This window comes from Vipera ursinii, assembly GCF_947247035.1.
Source record: "Vipera ursinii genome assembly, chromosome: 2".
Taxonomy (NCBI): Eukaryota; Metazoa; Chordata; class Lepidosauria; order Squamata; family Viperidae; genus Vipera; species Vipera ursinii.
This window is the reverse complement of record NC_139513.1, coordinates 278,867-288,401: the sequence shown is the minus strand read 5'-3', so window position 1 is coordinate 288,401 and position 9,535 is coordinate 278,867. Positions and strand designations below refer to the sequence as shown.

The window sequence follows — 9,535 nt, the reverse complement described above, 5'->3', positions numbered from 1 at the left end:
GGACACGGGCGGCGGGGTGGGGGGGAGGGGGGAGGAGAGAAAAAGCTTTAATCCTAATGATGATCCTGGTCCCAGAAAAGCTGCTTTGCAAGGGGAGCCCTTTGGCCTGTGGCCCCTTCACTCTCTTGCCCTGCTATCCTTTCAGCCCTCTGCATGGCGGACTCCCCCCTCCTCCCAATTTAAGTTATGGCCATAGATCAGCATGTTATTGTTATTTCTTTTCCTTCCTCTTCTCCTTCCTGGCTGCGTTCACACAACTAATTCAGATCAGGTTCCATAGCTGCAGTTGCCCAGTTTTTCTTAGCATCATCCACAGTTAGGGTTTGGGGCTCTTGGCATACCACGTGAATGCAGGTGAGGTGATGGTTGAATGCACTGGGGGGCAACTAAATTATGCACCTTGTGTGAATGCAGCCTGGGAGTCAAGGGCTGGTAAAGGTGTTGTTGCTTTGGGGCTTCCCTCACTTCTGTGCGAACTGCTTCCCTTCGACTGACTTTGGCTGCAACCCAAGCCAGCAGCTGCTTCAGATCCTGCTGAAGCTCGGCCCATTTGGCTGGATCCTCGTGTTCTGGTATTGGCCCAGAGACTGGCCTGAGTAGCTGACCGTAGCTCAGTGCACACCGGTGCTGCCTGGCAGCCAGAGGAGGCTGGGGCAATGCCGGCCAGCTGTTCCACTGGCCCAAGAAACAGGGGTGAAGGGTCCCTGGTCTTTTGGCCAGCCCCTTCCACACATACCCCCAAAGCTCATGGGCTGAGCAACAGGAAGCGGCACCCATGCCCCCTGTAAGTGGACTTCCTGAGTTCCACGGTGGGGGCCATCTGGCCCAGGACAGGCTGGGGGCCGAGGGCGTCTCTTGGCTTTTCACGCAACGAGCTGAACAGATCACAGTTTCTCTGGCTTTTGTGCTCTCTTACTTTTTCAGCTTTGCTGTCTTGCAGCAATACCATGTCAACCACCTAGATTTGCCCCGGTGATTATGCTGGGGTACAATAACATCCAGGAAACCAAACCTGACCCCCCCTCCTCCCCCCCTGGCTTAGAACAAACCAAGGCTGTACCAGTTCCCCGCGAAGCTTTATATTGTCAAGGCAAACACCTGGAAGAGGAACCTTTTCCCAGCCCCTCAGAGTTCTCGGCCCCGGATGGGTCGCAGAGAAGAAGACCACACAGCCCCCCCCAAAAGTCCAGCTGGTGCAAAAGCCCGCTTGGCTCCCACCTCTCAGCGGGGGACGAACGAGAGCTCGTACAGGGGCGGGATGGTGAAAAAGCCGAACTCTTGGGGAGTCGGGTCGATGTCCTTGGGGTCCCCCACAGGCTTCAGCCGGAACCTCTGCAGGATGGTGGTGAAGAAGAGGAAGAGCTCCATCCGGGCCAGGGATTCCCCCAGGCAGAGGCGCTTCCCTGCGAGGAGAGGGCGAGAGAAGCAGGCTTAGACCCTCCGGGCAGGTCCAAGCTGTCTCCTGGCCTGAAGCTGGACAGTCAGGAGCCGCTTACCACTCTCTGGAAAAGGCAGGGCAGCTGCCTAGGGGGCCACTGCCCGCCTCTCGCCAGGGGTCCTGGGTTGCCAGTGGGAGCAAAGGTGTGTCCAGCATGCGCAAGAAGTGCCGAGGCAGCCCCCAGTGCCAGCTTGGCATGGGAGCCGGAAAAGCAGGGCGAAAGAGGAGGAAAACCAGGGACAGCTGCCTGGCCCAGAAGAGGGGGGCAGAAGGGGGGCTGGATGTGGCTGTACCTGCGGAGAAGGGTACGAAGGCATCATTCCTCTTCAGGCGCCCGTTCTCATCCAGGAAGTTCTCGGGGTGGAACCCTTTGGGGCTTTTAAACTTGGTGCCATCATTCAGGACGGTGCTGAGCAGGGGAAAGACTTCTGTGCCCTGAGGAAGAGGAGGCCGGCTCAGAGGGGCAAAGATTCAGGGCAGGTGGTGATTTGGGGCAAGAGATGGTCAGACCGGGGCTGGTTTTGACTGGTGCCGAGTCTGGGCTTTCCTACCCTTCTGTCTGGCTTGTCCTTTGGGACTCCCATCGCACACGGTCAGCTGGATGGGGGGAGAGGAGGCACTGGCTTTGGGAAGTTATCAAACTCTACCCCCTCGAGGTGGGCAGCCCTCCTCAGTCCGGAAGTTCTCTGCCTGATCCTGCTGGGTGGGGACACGCTGCCTCCCCCCGTGCCCGCTTGGCCCATTCCCCCCCAAAAAAGTCTAACCTTCGGGATGAGGTAGCCTCTGAATTCCGTGTCACGGGTGACTGCGTGGGCCACGTTCATGGGGATGAGGTCGCTGAAGCGCTGCACTTCGTGGATGACCGCATCCACGTAGGGCATGTGGCTACGGTCTTCAATGTTGGGAATTCGATTCTGGCCAATCACACGGTCTATTTCTTCATGCATCTTTGCTGTCAAAAGGTGGTCTTAAACTTAATTGCTTCAATTGCACCCTCTCTGATGTACCTGGATCAGCTGCTGGGGGACTAAAGAGCCAGGCTGGAGGGTCTCCCCTGCTGAGGAGGCTGTTCTCGGGAGCCATGGGGCTGGCATCCCCCATCCCCCTCGCCCCATGGCAGGGGAAGCTCCTAATGGGTGGCTCTTAGGCTGAAGTCCAGGCCTTTGTGCAGCTCACAGCAACTTCTCCCTGGCCATCCCTGTGGCTCTCAGAGGGGCAGCTTCCTAGCTAGAGAGAAATGCTGCAGTGGGGCCGAATCCACCCCCCCAAATACCTTGCACTTCAGGGTACTTCATCAGCAACAAGAATCCGTATCTCAGGGTGGAGCTGACCGTCTCCGTCCCGCCAATGAACAGGTTCAGGGTGGTCATCTCCAGGTTCTTCAGGTTGAATTCGCTGTCAGGGTTGCCCTTCTCCTGAAGATGAAGCGGAACCGAAATGAAGGAGAACCTTGGGGGACCTTGAATGAGGCTCTCCAGCTGGGCTGGGGGGGGTTTCCCTGCTTGGAGGCTGACTAAGCGCCCCTTCGTCCTAGAAAGGGGCCGGACTGGCCAAGGGGATTCCCACCAGACCCGCTCCCTCCAGTGCCCGTCCCTTTCCAGCTTCAGCTGCCTCCAGACCCATCCCTGCCAGTGCCCCAGCGCCCTCTGCAGGAAAGGAGCTGCAAACACTGGGCATCCCAAGGTTGCCCTGGGCGTGAGGGAGAAAGGGCGGCTGGAGGACTGTGCCCTGGGGGTTGGTGGGACCGACGACACGGAACACGTCCCCTCACTTTCCCTTTGACTAGACCTGGAGGTTCTTTTTGCGAGATCTGGCTGAGGAGCTCAAGTCCCCCAACCTTCCCGGCCCTTTGCTTAGGAAGGGACAGCATGTACCCGTGGACCACCTTTTGCCCAGGGGCAAAGCCTCGGAGCTGGGGAATTCACCCGTGGCTGCCTGCCCGCATCCCACCTTCTCCATCTGGATGAGAAAGCAGTCGATGTAATCCCGGGGGGAGTTGGGGTCCAGGCTCTCCTTGTTCTTCTTCACCCTCCTGGCAATGAAGAGCCTCATGTCTTCCAGGATGTCATAGATCTCAGTATGCGGCCCTGGAAAGTACTTCAAGAGGTTGGCGTAGATATCGTAGAACTGCAGGAAATCAGTGGGAAAAGGATCTGTTGGAAAAGAGCTCATTCCAGCCTAGTCAGACAATGAGATCAATCAATCAATGCAGCATTTCAAGAATAAATCAGCAGATATATTTGCAGAATACAGCTGATATGAGAGGAACCGAAATAATCTTGGAGATTTTTCTTCCAAGGCTCCTTTCCTGCCTCCTGGCTGCCCCGCTTGGGCCTTGGAGAAGCCCTGGCACCCTGCCAAGCCCTGGCACTGCCCCACTTGTTGGCATGGTGCCAGTTTGTCCAGGGAGCAGCAATCCCCGATCCTTCCGTTTCGCTGAAGGGAGGTGAGGGGCTGTGTGGGGCTACCTGAGACCAGCTGTTGCTCATCAGCCGAAAGCTGTCGTTCATCATCTTCATAAGGGCCAGAAAATCTTTGTCTTTGTAGTCAAAGCGATTGCCGAAGATGATGGAGCAAATGATGTTGGACACGGCGCAACTGAGGACGAAGATGGGGTTGAAGGGCTTCTCTGGTGCGGGGGCAGAAAGAGAGGATCAATATGTGGCTGGAGCCGCTCAGGACCAAAAAGGTAAACAATTTTCTCCTGATTTGTCCTGGAGGCGCAGAGGGCGGTTCCTCTCTCCCCCCCTGTACAGACACTCTAGGGCAGGGGTCTTCAAACTTGGCCCTTTTATGACTTGTGGACATCAGCTCCCAGAATTCCTCAGCCAGGCATGCTGGCTGAGGAATTCTGGGAGTTGAAGTCCACAAGTCATAAAAGGGCCAAGTTTGAAGACCCCTGCTCTAGGGCAACTCATCGCGCCCAGCTGACCACAGCCAACTCGCCCTGCGGGGACAGTTAGTCACGGAACAAGCGCTACCCTACTATCGAAGAAATGGTGGAATAGAATCATGTCAAAAGAGGGACAAAAAGTAAAATAATTTTTAACATTATTTTAAATAACTAAATTGAATTGTTGTCCCATTCCAGTATCTATTCATGTCGAGAGGAAGGGATCCCTGTTCTGTTCCGTTCCGTTCCTTGGGTCAGCAAAGAGGAAGACATCCTGCGATGCTCTTTTCCAGCCCAAGCGTCTCCTGGACTAGAGGTCTTCTAGTCCAACCCTCTACTCAGGGTCTCCTGGCTTGAGCAAGGGGTTGGACTAGAAGACCTCTGAGGTCCCTTCCAGCCCTAGAGCTCTATGTCCTGGACATCTTCACGTCCACACTCAGCATTCCTACAGTGGTTGTCTGGTTGGCCAGTCATTTCAAAAGCCTTTCAAGCGATTCCCCTCCCCCTCCCCCTGCCCAGCCTCACCTTGGGTCTTCTGCAGTTCCTCCAGTAGGAACTGGGCCTCCTCTTGAATCCGCTCCTCGATGGATTTCTTCCCCATCCCAAAATTCCTCAGGATGGTCAGGGAGAACCGGCGCAGCTGCTTCCAGCGCTCCCCCTCAGAGCAGCCCACCCCTGAGGGCAAAAGAGAGCGATGGGCCCCGTGGCCAGGAAAGAGGGGCCGGCCTGACCGGCTCCCGCCTTCCCAGCCTGGAGCCCTCACCATATCCTTGGAAGGTCCTCTGCAGGGTGGGGTTGGTTTTCCTCCCGGAAAACTCTTCCGCCTTGTCAACCAGGGCCTCCTTCACTGCTTCGTAGCCGGACAGCACCACAATCGGGCGGTTCCCAAAGTAGACCGTGAAGACGGGGCCGTATTTTTCCCGTAGCTGCACAGGGAGAGGAAACACGGCTAGTCTCCAACTTGCTACCACAATTGAGCCCAAAATTTGTGTTCTTAAGTGAGACAGTCGTTCAGCGAGTTTTGCCTCATTTTACAACCTTTCTTGCCTCTGCTATTACAAAAATCATTGCAGTTGATAAGCAAGTAACCCGGTTGTTACGTGAATCTGGCTTCCCCCTTGACTTTGCTTGTCAGAAGGTCGCAAAAGGGGATCACGTGCTCCCTCGGGATGTTGCGACCGTCGTAACTGTGAGCCAGTTGCCAAGTGTCTGAATTTTGATACCTGACCCTGGGATGCTGCAACGGTCGTAAGTGGGAAAAGCAGTCCTAAGTCACATTTTTCAGTGACATTGTAGCTTTGGATGGTCACTAAATGAACAGTTGCAAGTCAGGACTGCCTGTGCTCCGATCCAGACCGCCAGCGCCAGACGGCCCCGTGGAATAAAAATCTCGGAAAGGCCATTGTTCTGCTTCAGGTGAAGCTGGGCCGCCGCATCCTCCAGGCAGCTACCTCCGAGGGCAAGGGAGCAGCCGCCACAGCCGAAACCCTTCCCTGGGGGGGGCAGAAGCGGCCCCCAGGAGGCATCCACCCTCTGCCCCGCCCTGCAGGATTCCTCTCTCCACAGAGGGATCACCCGCCTGCCTTAGTGGGTAGCTGCATCGCCCAGCTTTGGCTGATCCACGGGTTCTTTTGACTTAAGAGCCCCCATCTCACATTCGGGAACCGGGTAACCATGAAAAGCGAAGCCAGGTCAGCCTGAGGACAAACTCAGATGGGGAACCGAGCAGGTTCCCGGGGCTGCAGGGCGGAGGGAGGAGAAGGCAGCCCCTCCATGCCTTTGTGAGGAGACCCAGGGGTGCCCTTGCCAGAGGGTGGAAACCTGGGGGGGTTGGGCTCCATCCAAACTCCCTTGAACTTTGCTTCCAAGCTCTTCCTTCCTCAACAAGTTGCACACAACCAACAGGATTCTCGTCACTGGATTACTAGAAATTCTTTGAACGCAATCAGAGGTTCTCTGCGGTGGAAACCAGCCTCTGCTGCCATTTGAAGCAGAGTCGCGGGAGGGGCACTTCGCTGAGCCGAGAGTCATTCAGCTCGCAGGACTGTTTCCTAGAGAGAGGCAGAGCCCCTCGGTGGCTCAATCGCCTTGTGATTGACACAGAACTTTTGCAGCACAGCCGCTGAAGTTGCTGTGAGGTACAATCTTAAGCCCAGAAGAATTGCCTCATGAATCACCAGTTGCCTTGAGAATCCAGTTCTTGGAACATAAATATTGATTGTTTGTTTTAAATAAATATTCCTTTATTCATCGTGTAGCATACCACACTGGCAAAACCATGTCCGTTTAGTCCACAGACAAATTGCATAATGCCCCGAAGTCTCACCAAGGCAGAAGAGACCCCAGCCCCCTCCCAAAGTAGGACACCGCCCTGGGGGGTCTTTTGACAACGATGGCAGCGCCTGTATCCTTCAGGTGTGTAGGAAAGGAGATGTTTGCATTTCCTGATGTTTCATCATTAATATCCCAGACACTAGATGGATTAAAAATGGGTGGTGGCTACTCTGGGTTATAGAACTGCTCCCCAAAAAACAACTTTCATGTCAAGGCTGTGTGTTATCTTTTTAGGGGGTGCTGGACAGGCTTCCCTCTGCCAGCCGAACCATCTTGGCAACGTTCCCCAAGGTAAGCAAACCCTTTTCCCAGCCCCATCAGGCTTCTCAAGAACCGCTTTAGCCTAGAAAAGTGTTCTCTAATCTTGGATCGTGAGGCTCCTCAGAAGACACTCGATCTGCTTGATCAGAAGATGATTCGGCCAAGGGGGAAAACCTTTTCCAGGCTTCATGTAGGTGTGAATGAATAAACGGGAGCCGAAAGAGAAAGCAAAAAGGAAAGAAGACGGAGCCAGACTGGATCCCGAAAGAAGATTCGGCCTACTGTCCTGAGGGAGGAAGGAGGTGTGGCAGAAGGAGAAGGTTGGGAACATGGGAGATTGTTCACCAGCTGGGGGATCTGGAGAAGACCCAGGGCGCTGGCGGGAGAGACCCAGCAGAGACCGGGGCAAGGTGGAAGCGGACGAGGGCAGAACATCTCTGGGGCTTCTCCTGGGCAAGAGAGAAGGACTTACCTTGAGGAGGGACGCCAAGGTTTTGAATCCCTTGATTTGCAGGAAGTTCCCAATCAGAGGCAGAGGAGTGGGCCCAGGAGGCAGCCGTCCCCTGGCAGAGGACTTCCTCTGGACGAACAGCAAGGCGAGGTAGGAGAGATAAGCGACCAAGAAGAGGGAGACTGCGCTTGCCAGCTCCATGGTGTCAGCCTTTGCACAGGTTCAGTGGGGTTGTGGACATTTAACTGTGGCTGGGTTTGGCACCACTTCTGAGTTATGTAAGAGTTATGTAAGGTAAATATATGTTTTAATTGGGCAATTTATTTAATCTTTTTTAACTTTTGTATTTCTATTTATATGCCCTGTTCACTGCCCTGAGTCCTTCGGGAGAAGGGCGGTATAAAAATCCAATAAATGAAATGAAATGAAATGAAATATCAAATCGCAGACACTGCTGCCAAATCAGAAATAAAAGTGGCTTTTGCCCAGGTTTGCCTGGTGCGCCAGTTGCGACCCTATCTGGACCGGGATGCCTTGCGTACAGTCACTCATGCGCTCGTGACCTCTTGTTTGGACTACTGTAATGCTCTCTACATGGGGCTGCCCTTGAAGGCCACTCGGAGGCTCCAACTGGTGCAGAATGCAGCCGCGCGAGTTGTGTTGGGAGTCTCCCGATACTCCCATGTTACACCTTTGCTCCGCGAGCTGCATTGGCTGCCGGTTGCCCTCCGGGTGAGATTCAAGGTGCTGGTAATGACTTACAAAGCCCTACATGGCATGGGTCCGGATTACCTACGGCAACACCTGCTGCCGGCGTAAACTTCCCTCCGTCCAGTGCGCTCCCACAGAGAGGGCCTCCTCAGGGTGCCTCCGATCAGGGAATGTCGACTGGTGGCCCCCAGGGGGAGGGCATTCTCTGTGGGCGCGCAAGACCTGTGGAACTGCTTACCGGTTGAGCTCCGGATGGCCCCCAACCTTCGCTCCTTCCTGCGCGATCTAAAAACCTATTTATTTGAGCATTCCAGCCTGGTCTGATGGGGTTGGGTTTTTAATATGGTTTTAACTATTGTATATATCGGGCATAAATTATTTAATTGTTTTTTAACTTTTGTATTATTATTTTTTAATATTTATTGCCCTGTACACCACGCTGAGTCCTTCGGGAGAAGGGCGGTATAAAAATTTAATAAATGTAAAATATATATAAATATTATTTAAAAAACAATCATACGGCCTAGGCTCACGGATCATATCTCTGCGGAGTGTTTGTGCCACGGCTTATCTCCTCGCTTTTGTTTTTCCCCTAGTCCCCATGGGCATGGCTGCATTCCTGCCCAGGGCCGGTCCTGGCATTGGAGGCCTCCCTCTGCCACTCCACTCCAGGTGCTCAGAGGGCCACCGAGACTGCTAGAAGACTGGGGAGCCATCGCCTCCCAGCTCAGGCAAGGGCACCCCGGAAGCCTCAGCAGCTGCGCTCAGAGACCTGGAGGAAGGGAGGCAGTGGCAGGCCTGGGGATGGGGACTGGCAGCCCCTTCAGGCAGTGCCAGTCCCGCCAATGCAAGATTCCAGCCTTTCAGGCTCTGCCAGGGGTCGCTCGATATTGCTTGATTGGTTTAAAAGTTTTATAAGGCCACCCATCTTAAACGTATCTCTGGGCGAGTCAGGTTTATGAGAACAGTTGTGCCCAGCCTGGTGGGAAAATCTGCATCTGTCCGAATTTAGCTGGCACAGCTGCTTCCAGGCCTTGACTTGGGGATCAGGAGCCCAGAGACTCCTCTTGATGACCAAATGGGCTGCTGCTCTCAGGACTGGCATCTGGTGGGGCCTCTGACTGGCATTTGGGCTTTGCCATCGGGCACTCTGCAGGCCAGGAAGTTCATATGCAGCCAAGAGTGAAACTGTCCCGTGCACGAGAGGAGGACAAAGGCCCTGCGGCTCTCTCAGGGCACCCCTTCGGTGGGGCCAGAAGCTGGGCGAGGCTGAAGCAGGACTTGTCCTTTAGCCCAGCAAGATGCTCCTGGGGACTGAAGCAACCGGAGCCTCCCAGTCGAACGGGGCAGCCCTTCCGGGCCCTTCCGCGGAACCCCCTCTGACCGGATCCCTTCCAAGGACTGGTCCCCACAGAATGACGTGGACATGGCAGGTTGCAACCCATCA

At 54.9% G+C, this 9,535-nt stretch overlaps 1 protein-coding gene across 1 annotated transcript; it reads right to left on the bottom strand.

Moving 5' to 3' along the window:
- Positions 1–1,075: 1,075 nt before the first annotated feature.
- On the bottom strand, positions 1,076–7,578 carry LOC310636601 (cytochrome P450 2G1-like; the record flags this gene model as incomplete). The annotated part of the gene is made up of 9 exons (XM_083356561.1): positions 1,076–1,403; positions 1,732–1,873; positions 2,203–2,390; positions 2,712–2,853; positions 3,389–3,565; positions 3,907–4,067; positions 4,857–5,006; positions 5,095–5,257; positions 7,399–7,578. The coding sequence occupies 9 exons, from the start codon at positions 7,576–7,578 to the stop codon at positions 1,222–1,224; spliced, it is 1,485 nt and encodes a 494-aa protein (XP_083212687.1). The 3' UTR covers positions 1,076–1,221.
- Positions 7,579–9,535: the final 1,957 nt, after the last annotated feature.